Consider the following 17,985-nt stretch of genomic DNA (forward strand, 5'->3'; position numbering starts at 1 on the left):
CACACACACACACACACACACAAACACACGCAGGCGACTCATTCCTAAAGACAAAACCAGCAGCAGAAAATGAAGTCTTTCACTGCTTCTCAACTCACAGAAGGCCTCCTGTCCTTCTTCTGCCTCCCTCTATTATTTCTCTTAATCTTCATTTGCATGAGCCCCCTGTACCCCCCCAACAGAAATGTGTATAATCCTCTGCTTTTTAGCATCGTGTAATCCCACCACCTCTCTGTGATGTCATTCTCCCCTTCTGGGTCCCACATGAACAATTAGCTTGTAATCTTCACAAACATACATTCTGTCATTGCAGAGATGAGACATTGGGGGGCAGGTTGGGGGGAGCGCGGCACCCATGGGACCTCATGGACAAAACACTCTGCGCTCCCTAAGGTGGATCAACCCTCCAACTGGGTTGCATTCATGTAAATCTCCCTTCCCTTATTTTGCATTTCAGCTGAGTAAAAAAAAAAAATGAACCAAATGGGCATTTTGCAGTTGTTATGAGTTTTATTTGTCCTCTTTTAGCATAAGATTTTTATTTCGTTTCATTTTTTTCCCAATATAATCATGGTGCTTTGCATAAAAAGTACAATTTAATTTCAATATTACGCCTATGTAGAATTCACTCATTTGTTTATTTATTCTAATTGTTACTATTGTGGGTTATAAAATTTATGCTTGCTCGATTTTCCATTTATGTGAATGTATGTTATGTTAATGTTTAAGATTTTCTTGTTGAAAATATTGAGAGTATTTTTTTCACGAACTTTATTTTTATTTTATTTTATTTTATATGAACATTTTAAAACTTGAAAAAACATGCTGAGTACTTGCAGAAGAAAGAAACCAAGAAAACTTTTCAGTAAAATAAATTAATTTAGTTTACCTAAGTGTAAGATTTAATAAAGTAGGCCTGTACCATATTTGCAGTGTGTTCTATTAAAAAAAAAATTTTTTTTTTAAAGATTATTATTAAAGACAATGATATATAGTATGTCATTTGATTAGAAACATTTTCAAAGTCTCATCAGATCTAATAAATTATGTCTAGACCACAAAATCGCATCACTTGAATTCCACACTGCAGGCCCAAACTTTTAAGGATGATAATTGCAGGTTTTAACAATGTGGATGTATATGCATTTTGCAGGCATAAGTCCAAATTAATGAAAAGCATATTCAACATAATAGTGTCATTTTGTTGAAATATGTCATGCTTAAATGTTCCCACATAAAAGAGTAAGACATTAAATGCGATCCATAATTTTAGTTTTATTGAAATGTCATCCAGATCCTCTGGGTGATAATAATAAATATTTCATCAACAATGTAAAAAAATAAAGACACACAGTCTCTGGGCATAACAAATTGAGCAACATGCGCAACAATATGAGAAAACAATTCAGATGCTTGTACAAGCCACTAATGAAAAGTTAAATTATAAAATCATAAAGCCAGTGTTTCCTACATTTTTGCAAAGGGAGGGAAAATGAAATTTCAATGGGGGAACTCACTTTTTTTTTAGTGTAAATCCTTGGTACAAGGCACAAAGAGCATTCTTCATTTTCACAAAATAAAGAGAACGGAAATGTTCATGCACATTTTTTTTTCTTTTTAGTCTGTTTTTTTGTTTTGTTTTGTTCGACCTTCAAGTTTGAAATCATCGGTCTTTAGTGTAGCACGAGTCCTTGGTACAAGGAGGGAATCAACACATATTTTCTCATATGGACCCAACAAGAAAACAATTAACATGCACGAATCCGCGCTCGTCATGCCCTCAAAAGTCCTTGGAAATGATGGCCGAATTTCGGTATCATTTCATGCCGTCCTTGGCCTCCCCCGTGAGTCTCGTGAGGCCGGAGGAGGTGATGGGGATGTGGGTTGGAGGAGGAGGGGGAGGAGGTGGAGCAGGCGGCACCTGACAGATGGCGCACGGACACGGCAAGCCGGCCCAGTGCTGGAACCCGGAGCCCAGCTGCAGGCTCGGGGGCCCGGCGCCCGGGGAGCCTTTCATCATGGGGTGCGGGGCCCGGATGGAGGTGAGCGCGGGAAGGGTGGACGACGTGGTGGATGTCGCGGAGGACGACAGGCCGCCGCCCAGAAGCGGGTGGACCTGGTGTGCGGCCGCCGCTGCGGCTGCAGCAGCCGCCGCCGCGGCCGCCGCTCCAGGATGCGTCACCGTTCCGCAGTGGAAGGCCGAGTGTTGGCCGCCGTAGATCTCGCCCACCAGCCGCTTCATCTCGTCCAGGGAGCTGTTGAGCATGAGGATGTAGTTCCGGGCCAGCAGCAGCGTGGCGATCTTGGACAGCTTGCGCACGGAAGGTCCGTGCGCGTAGGGCATGACTTCGCGCAGGCCGTCCATGGCCAGGTTGAGGTCGTGCATGCGCTTGCGCTCGCGGCCGTTAATCTTTAAGCGCAGCTGGTACATCTCCTCCTCGGTCACCTGCTTCTTCAGTTTGAACTTGTTGCTTCCTCCTCCTCCGCCGCCAACTCCGCCGCTGCTGCTCTCCACCGATGACGAAGATGAGGCCGACTTGGACTCGGACATCTTGCCGCTCTGCGTGGAAGACGAGACGGGGTGGTGGTGGTGCAGGTGGGCCTGCAGGTGCGGGTGCAAGTGATGGAAGTGGTGGCTAGGGAGGTGCTCTCGGAGGAACATGGCATCCATGTCCGGGGATGAGGCTCTGCTGCTCGGGCTGGAGTCTGAATTCATTTTATGGATTGGCCTCCGAGGCTTCCTCCCCTCTCTCCCTCTCTCTCTCTTTCTCTCTCGATCCCCCCCTTTCTCCTTCAACGCTCACCTGCGCGCTTTAACGCAGCAGCTGTGTTTCTTGTCTTCCCGCCTGTATGGTGGCTCCGTGAGGTGTCACTGACTATTTATATGGGCAGCCACACAAAAGCCGCTTTGCTATTCATAACGCCTTGTTAGGAAGATGACGCGCCTCCTCTTTTTTTAAAGAGGAGGAGGAGGTGGCGCGCTTTGACTGTCCCACTGACCGCCGTGCGCATCCATTCAGCACCATTGTCAGGACACTGTTGGGGGACGCAAAGCTCCCTCCTCTACTTTCATTTTCACGCAAACGTGCACATTTTCTGATCTTTTTGGGGACAGGGATCAATGTGCAATTTTACGCATGATGGTCATGCACAAAAATTTTGTTTTTCTTATGATTCGTCCTATTGAACAAATCCTCTAATAAACTGAAAATGTTGAATAAAGTAGACTGCACTGCATAACCAGGGGTGTCCATTCACAAAGGGCCGCATGCAGGTTTTTATTCCAACCAAGGGCGTAGGTTTGCACAGGGATGGTAAGGACATAACACTACCAACATTTCAGGATGCTCAACTTGTCCCCACCAACTTTTAAGCAACCTTATTTGCATTATATATGTATATATAATGACTTGAGTTATATATGTAATTTAGAATGTCTTCCCAAATGTAAGAATAGAATTGACCCTACCATTATTAAGTGATTTGCATTATGTTCAGACTTACAGTTACATCTTTTGACTTGCTAAATGTGCCAGTCCATTTTTTCCCCCTCAAACGCACGTTTGGCTGATGACTTGACCCCCAACACACGCACTCACATCCCTCACAAAAATGCAACATGTCGACAACATGCCACCTCCTCCGCCCCCAGCGAATTTTTTTCGAGCAGTAGCAGCCACTGTAAGTAATCTAAAAAGAAATCAATGTTGCAGAGGTGGGGAACACACTACTAATTTTGCAACTAAATTTTGGTACTAAAAGTCCGACCACAGAGTTAACATTAAACTGAGAATTTGCTAACCTGAAAAATACAATTAGGAAGCTGTTAATTTACGGAACTTTTTTTTTTTTATCCCTGACTACAATTTTTTTCCCCAGTTATTTTTAATTTCTTTATTTAGACACACAATAGTTGAGTGGTCTTAAGACAAATGTTCATTTTTTTGCATTCCTGCATAGTTTAGGGATGATTAACGTGTGTGTTAATATAATTTATGTTCAAATATTGCAATATAATTTTGCTAATAAAATCCAGATATTTATTCTGGACGTTTTCAAAATGTTTTAGTAATTTTTCAAAACAAAGGTCTGAATCGAACGGTTTATCACCTGAACCAATACATATTAAAGTATAAGTCAATACAGATTTATTTTGTTTATCACCTGAACCAATACACATTAAAGTAAAAGTCAATACAGATTTATTTTGCATTGATAATTTAGCCTATCAATTAGGTTCATATTCATGAGAATTGTAGCCCTGACCCCCGTTCACCCAATCTGTTTGGTCTTACTAATGTCCTGTCCCCAGCAAAAAGTGGACACGTAGGTTATGCGGTTATATTGTCCCTACCAACGTTGAGACCAAACCTACGCCCTTGATTCCAACTGATCAAGAGGACACCTTTTCAAATCTGGTGTCTTAAAAGTGGAATCAGTTGTTTTCAGTCAGGTGATGCTTGTTTGGCCAAACTCTCAGTGCTAAAACCTGTACTACAGCGGCCCATGAGGACTGATTGGACAGCCTTAACCCTTATAGGGCAAGTGACAAAACTAACGAAATAAATTAATTAATAATAATAATTATTAATAAATTAAAAAAAAACATTTTTTAAACTTTACTTGACTTGACCTCATAAAGAACTTGTGTCCACAGATGTAGACATCAAATTTTGGTCATGTCGGCCACAATTGGTGCAAATGTAGCCAATAATGTGATGTCCATGCAGAATTAATACATTGTTATTACAAATAATTCTGTATTTATAAAATACTCACATATGAATTAATCAAATGTGAATGAAAACAAAATTAGTAAATGAATAAAATCAGAAATAGACTATGCCCCTCAATGTTATAGTTGATGTTTTAATTTGTCATAGATTATGATTGAATAATTTTGATTTTTAATATTTAACTCATTGGATGCCATTGACAACGACAGACGCCTCCATTCATTCAAACTGGGAGGCCTGGTTGTGATTACTTATGTTTCAGCGCCTATGACAGTGCTAGACGTCTAATTCCACTCAAAATGGATTGGGCGTCTTGCTCCGTCAATGGCAACTAATAGGTTTAAAGAGTGGCTCACCCTCATTGTGTGTATGATTTTGATGACTGTATTCCGTCCATTATGTGACTGTGTAGCCTTCAGAGTGAGAGACATCATTATAAAAGGTCAAGGCTCCTTTCCAGGCATTTTGTAGTTTTTATCTGATATTGTGTGACACAATGAATTTTTATTGTTTTTGTGATCAGTGAACTGAGATCTGCATTACAAGAAAGATTTTATTCTGTTTTTAATGATTGGTTTTAATACGAGTTTCACTTTTTGAAATGATTGAAACAATTTACAGTTTTCTAATTGATTATACTATACTATTGTTAAGAGTACCTGACAATGACCAGAAGGCAAACTCCAGCACCCTCGTGAAGATAACACATACTGTACGTCCCATCGCTCTCTTTTTCCATCTGTCTCTCCTTGTCTATCTCATTCTGAACATCCATTTTAATCTAATCTATGTATGAAGTAGCCTCTGGTGGTGAGGTACTTGCAACCACAGGGTGCATGTAGAAGAATGAAAACGAGTGGCAGCGATACTGTGCACTCTGCTGGCCATATGGCAGCATGTGGGCGTGAGTGCCGTGACCTGCCATACCCCCCTCGTCTGTATCGTCCTTCTATAAACCTTATTATTAGGCCTCAATCTTATTTGAATGGCACACCGGGGCCACAAAGTACAACAATGACTAATTGTCCGCCGTGTTATTTGCTTGCGTCTCAAGATTTGAGATCAAGTCATGTTGAAAAAGTGGGATTATGTTTAAAAAAAATAAGCTTGTTTTTTTGCTCATGTAAAGCAGTGGGTTTCACTCCTCTCAAAACCATTGGGACCAATATTCAATTTCAAAAGATGGGTTGTAGGCCTAAGTGATCTTTTAAAACAAGGCAGAGTTTTCAATGTTATGGTAAACATGTTTTGAATTGGAAATTTAAAGGATTTCAAAAAAATTTTAACACACATTCTTATCAAGTATTGAATGATGTAAACTATTTACTGTAGGTTTTTTAATTAGTAGTTAATTCATATTTTTTCTTACTTGCACCCATCTTATTTAATCAAAAAATAACATTTTGTGAATTTATTTTCTTCATTTTATTTTATTTTTTTACTTTGGGAAAAACAAAAAGATGGTTTCACCATGTTTATCAGATTCAAAGAATTTTAAAAAATATATATTCGGCAGGAACAATATTTATCACTAGAGGAGCACATGCAGAGAGCGCATACCCCCGCCTAAGTAGCCAAATTCAAAGCCAAAATATATTTGTTAAGTATGAAACAAGTTATAAAATTAAATTACCGTATTGGGCCGAATATAAGACGGTGTTTTTTTTGCATTGAAATAAGATTGAAAAAGAGGTGGTCGTCTTACATTCGCGGTCTAGACATTATACCAATTCACGATGCTAGATGACGCCAGATATCATTGAAGCGATGTTCTGTTATGACAGCTCTCAGCTACTCTCCCCAATCACGACGCTAGATGGCGCCAGATATCATTGAAGCGATGTTCTGTCATGACAGATCTCGGCTACAAGTTAAACCAGTTTGCATTATTTTATTGCAATGTTTTTCCTTATTCAGATTTGTTTCAAGACTACAACTACAGTTAGACTTCACTTTGATGGTTAATGCAGCTATTGCGATTTTGTTGTTTACATTTCAAAAACCATTTACGAATGTGACTGCACTTTACATATTTAAATGTTCAGATATTAAGATTTGAATAAGGCAAAATAACATGCTTTTTCTCCCAAATATATTGTTATAATCATTTGTTTCAGATGTACTGTAATTATTTTCTGTATAAAAATTAATTTGGTGTTCAAAAAGTCTGTTCTCAAACTTGAGTCTTGAAAAAGAAGGGGTCGTCTTATAATCAGGGCCGTTTTATATTCGGGCCAATACGGTAAAAATAAATGAAAATGTATTTTCTGACCTCTGTGACCTTTGATATCATTATCTCAAAGTGTAATCACGTCTTCCGCTGTATATTGAAAATATATCCTGCAAGTTTGATAATAATCCCTTAATTCATTCTTGAGTTATCTTGAACGCAAACATACAAACAAACAGTAGTACAGGACCAAATAAATAACCTTCTGTAGGTTTTACTTCCAGTGTCATGGCTCGAGTTAAATTCTTTTCAGTTTGTGCCCAAGTGTTTTTTGTCCATGTGATTAACCATTGCTTTTACCTGTTGTGGCCTGCTCCTTGTGTCTTGACCTCTTCTATCAACCACCTGTGTCTCATTGTCTCTTTACCCCATATCTGTATTTAAGTTCCCCATGTGCTGTCTGTTGTTGTTTGGTCATTGTCTATCCAAAGTGTTTATCCGGGTGTCGATTCCATTCCAGTGTCTATTTCTTCTCATTCCTGTTTAAGTAAGTTTTGATACCTTTGTTAGTACCCTGAGTTTTGTTTGCTTTGCTGTTTTGGATTCCCTTGACTTTTGTTTGAACTTTGTGGGGGGGGGGGATTGTTATTTTTCATCAAAGTATTTTTGAGTTCTCAAGAAACCTTCCTTTGCGTTCTTACTGCCTCCTTGTTTTCCTGCGTTTGGGTCCACTTCATCCACGAAACCTGACAGCCAGGAGGACGCACAATGGATATTTTTGTTTTGATTTGAATTTTGTCTGGAAGTAGTGTAATTGTAAATGATGTGGTATGATATATATTTGCAGTTAAAAAGAAATAAAAACATGCAGGATTAACTTTTTTATTACTAGAAAAACTGCATGTTTAAAACGTTTTGCATCACTCATGATAGCAGTGCTTGCTCAACAGACCAAAAATGAAAGTCCATTTTAAAATGTTTAATATTGTTATTTTGCAGTCATTTACAATGGTGGCAGATAGTTAGTAACACAAGAATTGAAGATGTTTATTTATTCTACTAAGTGTTTTTCCTCAAATTTACATTAACGGAGAACTGAAAATCAGGGCTGGTATTGACCGCTCTCAACAAAAAATCCCAAATCCGCTACCCCAGCCAGTCCTAGACTGAGACTAGACCAATGCATTACAAGATTAACTCATTGCAGTAGTATACAACATGTGAAAAAATAATATATACAGAAATAATAATCACAGATCTTATAAACTTTGGTCAAAATGCATAAAACTCCATGAAACAGAAATTTTATTTTTTTTGTTTAATTTTATTTAAATTAATGATCATTCTAGATATTTCCGTCGAGATAAAGCGTCCAACTAATTTTTGAGTCTGACACACACCATGTGTGTTTAAAACATCCCCCTATTTCCATAGCTGCAGCTGGTGTAAAAGTGTTGTACAAATAAACTTAACAGTGAATGTTAACTCAGGTTTCATATTCAGATGATTATTTAATGATCTCCAAATGCATGCAAAACTGCACAATTTATTGTCGCAAATAATAATATATTGAAATTAACATTGAATTAAAGTGAATGAAATGTTTCCATATTGAGATAGCACATGATCGTTTGTGTGTATGTGTGTGTGTGGTGAGGGCAGCGGCAATGGCGAAGGTTTACATAGGGACGGTAGGGACATAACACTAGCAACTTTTCAGGATGCTGAAAATTGTCCCCACCAACTTTAAAGCAACCTTATTTGCATTATACTCTATATGACGGAAAACACTCAGGTGACATGAAGTTCCGCTCTGAGATCCGCAATTGGGCTAAATTTCAGAATCGTCCTATATGCATGTGTGATACATCATTGAAAAGCTTAAAATCTCGATTTTCTGGGTGAAGAAAAATTTTGAACAGGAGGGCATTAAAAAAAAAAAAAATTAAACCGCTAAACCCGAACTCAAAGTGAGAGCATGAGAGAGCATAATTAAAGACACTATGATTTTAACGAGATATTATCGCGTACTTACGTTGTTTCGATCCAAAAACTCAGTGCAGCAAGTGTCGTGTGAATGGCCTCAGCTGGACTTTTTGGGGATTTTATGGGTGAAACACGGTAATATAACGAGTCGCAATGCAGAGATCGCAGACATCAAGGAGTGGTTAAAAGTTTTTTTTTTCACATATTTACCCTTTTAAACGTTTTTTTTCCTTTTTTCAATTTTTCTTTGGATTGATTATCATCTAAAATATCAGGGGAAATGCGACAGTACGAAAAAAGATACAATTAAGCGGTAGTTATGATGTTTTTCTGTGACATATTTACAGAGACTTTTTTTCATTGTGACGTAATTTGTTTAAAATTTTAATGTACACAAGCGAATAATTTTATAAAGTATCTTTTAAATTAAATATTAGACATCAAATAATGATTCTAAGCTGAAAATGATACATTTCGAATAATATAATTTCTTTTTATGGCTGGGTAGAAACAAAAGCGGTTGCGCGGTGTCTGTAAATGGGGGTCTGCAGGGTAAAACTGAGAAATTCAAAATAGTTTGGGGGCTTATTGCGCCATGAACCTGCTATGGCAGCATATAGACATATTGTTCTATCAAACACAACAGTTGTTTTGGCTTAAAATTCAGCAGTTTATTTTAAAGAGGACTGCAAGAGCAGGAAGTACTTTTTCAGCATTGCCTGTGTTTTCCGCCATACAGTATATGGGTAATTCAAATGGTCTTCCCATAAGGATAGAGTTGACCCTACCATGACGAAGTGAATTATTTTCCTGACGTTCAGACTTAGATTTACCTCTTTTTTTCCACTTTTTCCCCTTCAAACACACATGTGATTGACTGATGACTTGCATTTATTTAAAATGTATTTATTTTCTACTTTATTTAAAAAAGATTTTAATTTGCAGTCTATACAGACATTTTTAGATAATCATACATTCATCATATTCGAGGTGAAAAGTTTAAATTTTTTTGTTCAGTTTGGCTGTGGACGAAAGCAGTGGTGTTATACCTAAAGGAAGGCTCCATTTTTATTTATTTTTGTTATACCTTGACTAAGAGGGTTTTTTCATTTATTTATTTTGACAAATTGCGGAAAACACAAGACTGAAAAAGCAGTTTCTGCTCTTGCACTCCTCTTTAAAAGAAACTGCTGTATTTTAAGCCAAAACAACTGTTGTGTTTGATGGAACAATATGTCTATATGCTGCCATAGCAGATTAATGGTGCATTAAGCCCCCGAACTATTTTTAATTTGTCCGTTTTACCCCGAAAACCCCTGTTTACAGACGTTGCGCAACCGCTTTTGTTTCAACCCAGCCATGGAACGAAGGTAATTAATTATATTTATTACTCAAAATGTCTGTCGTTTTTAGCTTTGAATCTTTAATTGATGTCTCATATTTAATTTAAAAAAAAAAAAAAAAGACAAAAAAATTATTCACTCGCATATGTTAAACTTTTAAACAAATTATGTCACAATGAAAAAATGGCGTCTGTAAAAAAGTCACGGACATCTACCTTATAACTATCGCTTAATTATACTTTTTTTTGTAACTGTCGCATTTTTCCGATATGTTAGATGATAAATAATCAAGCAAAGAAAAATAGGAAAAAAAAAAAAACATTTAAAAGGGTAAATATATGAAAAAGAAAATCTCGACCACTCCTTGATGCCTGCGATTTCTGCATTGTGACCCTTGTTATATTACCATGTTTCACCATAAAATCCCCCAAAAATCCAGCTGTGGCCATTCACAGCTGTGTCTTGACACTCAGTGATACATGCGACATGGAGTGTTTGGATCGAAACAAGGTAAGTACGCGACAATATCTCGTTAAAGTCATGGCGTCTGTAATTCTGCTCTCACCTCCAGATAGGGTTTTGCTGTTTAAAAAACTTTTTTTTTTTTTTAAAAAAAGGCCCTGAGTGTTTTCCACCAAACTTCTTGGGCAGGGATGTTGTGACAAATTGTTTTTTCTTCTCCATTTCATCCTGTGTTAATGTTCAGTTTAATATTCTTTTAAACCCCTACATTTTCAATGTTTTACTCTCTGAGTTTTTAAATCCAGTTAAATTTAGTATTAAGTATGACTGGGATGTATGCATGGATGGGGTGGGGGCGTGAAGATACTGTACGTGTGCGCGTGTCTTAATTTTGATTAGATGTATTGGGATTTTATACTTTGATCAAAAAAGGTTCAAATGTCAGCAAAACTGGAAAATTCAGTTGCGGTCACATAGTGAGGTCTTCTTTTCATAATTTGGCATTAAACATGCCTGAAGATGACTGTAAAGTGCTTCCTGAGGGAAAACCTTATTCAGTTGAATTGTTGCTGTTTTGTTGCAGCTGGGTGAAGCAACAGCTCAAACACATTTCCCTCCGTCTGTCAGTCCGTTTGTCCGTCTGTCCACTTCACACCCTGACCCATGACACTTGAAATTATAATAAAGTCTGTGGTCCCGCGTGCTGCGCCATGAGATCACCCCGCTAGAACAGTTCAAAAGAAAGAAACACGCTTTGACGAGGCCCTCATTGTTGGCCCAACCCTAAAAAAAAAGAAGGGCCCTCCTCATAAAGGTGCGAGAGCAAAGCGGCGGGCCCGCCTTTGCTCTCGCCTGGTGGCATTTCAAAGTGTCAAGCTTTGAATACCAATTGCTTGAACTGGACATATGTGGATCCGCTGTAAGCCTGCTAATCCCGTCCCCAAGTGTTCCTTTGTGTGTTTGTGTGCACGGGGGAGCCTCGCCGCCCCCTGAGAGAAAGTGTTCCTAATCCGGCCAATGTGTGTCAATGAGGTGTGTGTGAGGAGGCTATCAAGTTGTGTGGAGAAAGTGCCTTGAGAGATCATTTACTCGCACAGAGTTTGTGATGCCGATAAAAAAAGGAACAGAACATTATGAGAAGAATGCCATTCTAGCTTTAAATCTCACTTTTTCTGATACCAACAGAAAATATTTTGGATTGACACTTCTCTAGGTGCTGCTGTTTTTCTTACCAACAGAGTTCAATGCTATTTTTCTAAAAAGTATATCAAGAACGAAAATATCTGCAATGTGACCAAATCTTCATTACCCGAGGACTCCATGTGAGCATAATTAGAAAACAAGTGCTGTGAACATGTTCTTTAAACGAGCTAATAACCGTCCTGGGTGGGCTTCGCATCCCACCCCAACCCACCCGGCAACCAGTATGCCCACCCCCTCTAACGAGGAGTGCAGGCTGTAAAGTGTGAATGGACGACGACTAACAGTAATTATTGGTCAAATGGTATCGGTGAAACATCTTCCAACCGACAGCATCCTGATGCTTCTTTCGAGATGTTTGGAGGTCAAGGCCACAGTGGAGATCAGGTCAAGTGTGCATTGCTTCCAAAAGTACACAACAAGTGTTAAAATATCTTTTTTTTTGCTTCAATACATAGAAATTAGGAATAAATTTCCCATGAGCGTTTCATACCTTTTAAAGTTTTTGTGATATTTTCACTTGTTGTTCAACTTAAATTTGAATCTTGTACGCACACAATTAGCACAACAAAATGAAAATGCTGTGATAAAATTAGACCCCTAGGCTATGAATACAAAATTTTAAATGGGTAAGAATCAGTCTAATCGAAAACATCATTTTAGATTTTCTGACGATTTCCTCTTACTCATTTTGGGCGGCAAAAATCATTACAACAAAAGATACGGTACATGTATTTAACAAGAAATAAAAGAAAAAGTTTTTTTTTTTAAATTCTTTAAAAAAAAAAAAAAAAAGTTAAAGATAGAACTACTATATAAGTATATGGCAAGAAATACTAAAGTACAATAAAAATAAGATGCATTTGTTATTAATATAAAATAAGTGGAAAGGATGTACAGTATGCGTGGAAAATAAATTTGATCATCCGCCCTGCGCTCCGTCACGGGTCGCTGGCTGGGCGCCGGTGTATCGGCGGGGTGTCGCCTGCACCGGCGGGGGACCCTGCCTTGCCTGGGGCTTGGTGGGCCGCTGGGGGTCCCGTGGTGTGTCGTGCCGGTTGGGGGGCTGCGGCTGTGGCTCGTGGCCCGGGTGGGCGGGTGGGGGTGGGTGTAGGCGTGGGGTTGGTGATGCGTCCCCTCCTGCCATCCCTGAAGGCCGGTTGATGGGTGCGCGGGTGGCCCGGGGGACCACCCTGGGTCCCGGGGGGGGGACGATGGCTCCTTTGCTGGGCTGCGGGAGGAGGGATGGGCTGCGCATGGCCCCCCGCCCCCCCCCGCCCGCCCTCCCTCCCCGGGCTGGCTGGGTGGGGGCCGTGGCTCTGGGTTGGCGCCCGCGCGGCTTTTCCGCCCGTCTGCGTGGCTGTCGCGCGCCCGGTGGGGCCTGCGTGCTGCTGGGTGTGGTAGGGCATGCTCTGGTTGGGGGTCCCGGTGCCGGGATTGGCGATGCGGCGGCGTAGGGTTGGTCGCCAACGGGCTTACACTCATAAGAGATTCACACGATTACTGGGTTCTAGATCACAGAACTGATTTGTGTACACTCTACCCCTTTCAATCACCTAGCTTATAGACACCCCCACCCCCATTCTCCTCTTTCACTGGCCAATAGGCCCCCACATGGTGTAAACCGGAAATACATCTCGCTGACGATAGCACCAGCATGTTAGTAACTAGTTTAGATGTTCAATGTATTTCTAGTTGTTGTTTGTGTATGTGTTTCTTTTCCTTCTTCTCTTGTATTTCTTTTCTTCTGTCCCCCCATAATCCCTTCCTGTTCGCTGCTTTGTCATAATAAAAAGGTATTTTGAATGATCACAATGGGAGTATGTCAGACTCTCAATGTGAAACATTAAAACTGTTCAGAATCCGGGCACTTAGACTTCCATTCTCTGTGTCAAACAGCTGAACAGGACAGGTTTAAAAAAAAAAAAAGAAAATAAATTTGAGTGTGCTATACCGTGAGGAAAATAAGTATTTGAACACCTGAGAAAATCAATGCAGCAGGGATTTTTCATCACTGCTCCAAACAGATCTTCTCGAGATCAATCAGGTTTTGCTGTCACTGAGAAACACAAAGTCCAAGCTTCTTCTAAAGATCTTCTATTAGGTTTAGGTCTGGAGACTGACTAGGCCCCTCCAGAACCTGGAAATGCTTTTTAGCCACTCCTTGGTTATTCTTGCTGTCTGCTTCGGGCCATTGTTATTTTGTACCCAGTCACGACCAATTTTCAATGCTCTAACCGAGGGAAGCAGGTTATAATAATAATAATAATCATGCATTTTATTTATCACGCACTTTACATTTGAAAAACAAATCTCAAAGCTCACATTGCCAAAAAAGAAAAAAAAAAAAAATAAATAAAAAGCCTAAGAATAAAAGAGTAAAAGCAAAACAGACACAAGCACAGATAAAATCAGATACCAATCAGATAAATTCCACAAGATCTCACAATACATGGCCCTGGTCATCCTCTCCTTAATACAGTGCAGTCACCTAGTCCCATATGCAGAAAAACACCCCCAAAGCATGATGCTACCACACCCATGCTTCACAGTAGGAATGGTGTTCTTGGGATGGTACTCGTCATTTTTCTTTCCCCAAACACTACTAGTGGAATTAAGCCTAAAAAGTTCAATTTTGATCTCATTTGACCACATGATTTTCTCCCATGACTCCTCTGGATCATCCAAATGGTCATTGGCAAACTTAAAACGGGCCTGGACATGTGCTGGTTTAAGCAGGGGAACCGTCTGTGCCATACATGATTTTATAACACGACTTTTTAGTGTATTACCAACAGTAACCTTGGAAATGGTGGTCCCAGCTCCTTTCAGGTCATTTACCAGCTCCTCCTGTGTAGTTCTTGGCTGATTCCTCACCATTCTTACGATCATTGAGACCCTACGAGTGAGATCTTGCATGGAGCCCCAGTGACTGGCTAAACATGACTGTCAATCTCCCAGAGACAGTCATGTTTAGCTTCTTCCATTTTCTAATAATTGCTCCAATGGTGTATCCTATATCACCAAGCTGCTTGGCACTCTGTCCAGCCTTGTAAAGCAGGGGTCCCCAACCTTTTTTGCACCACGGACTGATGTGATATCGGCCTGTTTTTTCATGGACCGGTGTTCTGCCAAATTTTGCACCCTTATAAAATTTGGCTTCCAAAGCTTTTGTGGCGGTGAAAAAAGCCCTTTTTTATATTCAGTTGGACTCTCAACATTATCCAACAGTGCTCAAAAACTATTTACATCATAAACATACATGTGCAACACGAAAATGGCGTAAATTAATGCCTAACGACGCGGCGAAGTCATAAAGTGAGAGAGCTGCATGCAGTTGTTGTGTGCAGCTAACATGGCAAACGTAAGTTAATATCTTTAAAGAAAGTTTGAAGTGTGTACTTTGAAATCGCCGCATTCGTGGTCATTTTTAATGTTACGCGCATGCCAAATTTGTCAGAACACCGGCAATGTGCAGCAGAAAAATACAGCAAATATAAAATAACATTTGTTTTTAGCCCCGTCGTGTTAAGTGCAGGGAAAATACAACTCACCCGCTGAATCAGTGGGAGGCCTGAGCTTGTCTCGTTGAGACGAGATGGTCCCGAGATGGGAGAGTGAGAGAAGCCCACTTCACAAAGATACGATGGTGGAAATTGTAGCACAGTTTTCAGTGTTGTCCTAGCGATGTCAGGATATTCCGAAATGACTTTAATCCAGAACCTCGGTAGAGCTGTCGTCTCAAACGTATGTTTAAGGTCGCTCTGATGTGCGATCTCTACAAGCTGATATTCATGTTGCGCAGACATGCTCGAATCACTCGGTTTATTCACATACGGGTCACGAATCCACTCCTTCGCAGTTCTTGGGTCTTAAGGATTGGGAAGTAGCATAGATTTTGTTTTCTTCGAGGTTGCAGGCTCATCAGGTTCCCTTTTCCCCCGTAAAAAAAAATCTGTCCAAAAAAGTCCGTTTTTCAGTCATTCTAGTGTGGGGGCTAATTATTTCCGGGAACAAATGTGATGGGCGACGACCTACGTCATACGTTATTATCGAGGCCAAGCGCACATAGATATACAAAACAAGTTATACTGCTAACAGTCCAGTCAATGCATTTCTATGACGACCTCCTATCCTGTAGTTGTATATCTAGAGTAGACAGGATAATTGGTGTGTTAAGCGGCACAGGCCAAAGTCAATTGGCCAGGATGCAGTCGTTAATAAATTATTTATTATTACTGCGCGGCCCGGTACCAAATGCGCCACGGACCCGTACCAGTCCGCGGCCCGGTTGTTGGGGACCCCTGTTGTAGAGTTCTAAAATTTTGTCTCTGGTGTCTTAGGATAGCTCTTTGGTCTTGACCATGTTAGGAATTGGAGTCTTCCTGATTGTATGGGGTGGACAGATGTTTATTTGCAGCGAACCGCCTCAAACAGGTCAAAAAGTCACTCTAAAAGTCCAACTCCACTCCAGTTATTCGTTGGACTTTTTAAGTGTGACTAACAGGTCTTTGTGGCTCACAAATCCAGCTAATAGACAGGTGTTCAAATTTTTTTTTTTTTTTTCAACAGTATAATATAATTGTTAAAAAAATCATACACTGTGATTTCTGTTTTTGTTTTCTTTAGATTGTCTTGCACAGTGGACAAGCACCTACCATGAAAATCCCAATCATGTCCATCATTTCTAAGTGGGAGAACTTGCAAAATCGCAGGGTGTTCAAATACTTATTTTTCTCACTGTATCGGGAAATTGGGACTAAATTGCAATGAAATTGTGTGTGTATACTGTGTGTGCGCATGTGTGAGAAAGCGAGAGTGACTGTGTTGAACTGTAATTATGTGCTTGCATCAGACTTTGCCTAAATTGCAAATGTAAAAAAAATGCAAAAATACATTAAAAAAAAAAAAAGTCAAACTAGAAATAAAAATACAATTGAAATGAATGCAATGAAATGAAACAATTTTTAAAAATGTATACAAAATTCACATAAATACAACACTGCAGATGCACCAAATATTTGTGGGGAAAAAGAATTTGAAAGTCATGCACGTCATCCTTTATCTAAGCAATTTTCCAGAGTTATGTCTCAATTTGATATGCCTCAGCAAATGAAAAGTTTCTATCAAAAATCAATAGCTCATTTTTTCCCTAATATATTTAAATAATTTGACTTAGAAACTTGAGCTAAATGATACCCATAGCAAAGCAAAATTGAAGATGGGATCTTGTTCATGTCTCATTTACATCTCTGAGAAGTGAATCAGCAATAATCGAGACCAGAGTGGTTTTCTCATTTTTCTCATATTTGTCTTATGAGAAGTCTCATAGTTAGCATAACATGAGAAGGTCTTGAGAATACTTCGACTGACACGATTTTTCAATAAAGTCTCACAGTTGTCTCCTTTTAAGAGCTCACCAAGAGACAACTGTGAGTACTTGTGTTGATCTCAAATGCGTCTAAATTTTTTCTCCTTACTTAGAGTCACGATCTCAGCAATGTCTCAGTGAAAGATATGGATGAGCAAAGTATTTTATTTCTTAAACTTGCCTCAAAGCTGCCTATTTTACTGATCGCACGACCCTATATTGTGCCAGTCACAAATATTTCTCAATTTGATCTCCTTCCAGTCTGCAATTGCTCATTTTGGGTTTTCAAGATTCTTTCATTGTAAGAAAGAGTAGTGTCTGCTCTGACATGTCCAATCACATCTTAATTAATCTCATGCCAAAATCCAAGCAAATATTATAATTGGTCAAATAATTGAATAACTTCTGGTTTATTTGGTTCATCTTGTTCAATGTAAAAATTAAAGATGTGAGCGAAAATTCTGCGCCGAAAACTATCGGCCGCTACAAATGCATGATCGTTTTTGGTTTCGAAGACCGAACGTTTACCATAAAATAGTGTGAAGAACCTTAGTCCTCTTGTTTGATGACGTAATCAAAACAGGCTACACGCTGGCTGAATTTGTCTCGCTAAAACTACTAGCTCACAGGCAACATGTCTGCGATTTGGAAGGTTGTTTTTTTTTGCAGTATCAAAGAAATATATAAATTATTAAAATAAAATGAATTTGCTAAATC

General features: G+C 39.5%; 1 protein-coding gene across 1 annotated transcript; it reads right to left on the reverse strand.

Moving 5' to 3' along the window:
* Positions 1–1,332: 1,332 nt before the first annotated feature.
* olig3 (oligodendrocyte transcription factor 3) lies at positions 1,333–2,831 on the reverse strand. Its single transcript, XM_057848907.1, has one exon. It carries the CDS (start codon positions 2,714–2,716, stop codon positions 1,817–1,819), a length of 900 nt encoding a protein of 299 aa, XP_057704890.1. The 5' UTR covers positions 2,717–2,831; the 3' UTR covers positions 1,333–1,816.
* Positions 2,832–17,985: the final 15,154 nt, after the last annotated feature.

This window comes from Corythoichthys intestinalis, chromosome 10 (assembly GCF_030265065.1).
Source record: "Corythoichthys intestinalis isolate RoL2023-P3 chromosome 10, ASM3026506v1, whole genome shotgun sequence".
NCBI lineage: Eukaryota > Metazoa > Chordata > Actinopteri > Syngnathiformes > Syngnathidae > Corythoichthys > Corythoichthys intestinalis.

What these genes read in the sequence shown, in the direction of transcription:
- olig3 (XM_057848907.1), bottom strand. Translation starts at nt 2,716, where the DNA reads ATGAATTCAGACTCCAGCCCGAGCAGCAGAGCCTCATCCCCGGACATG.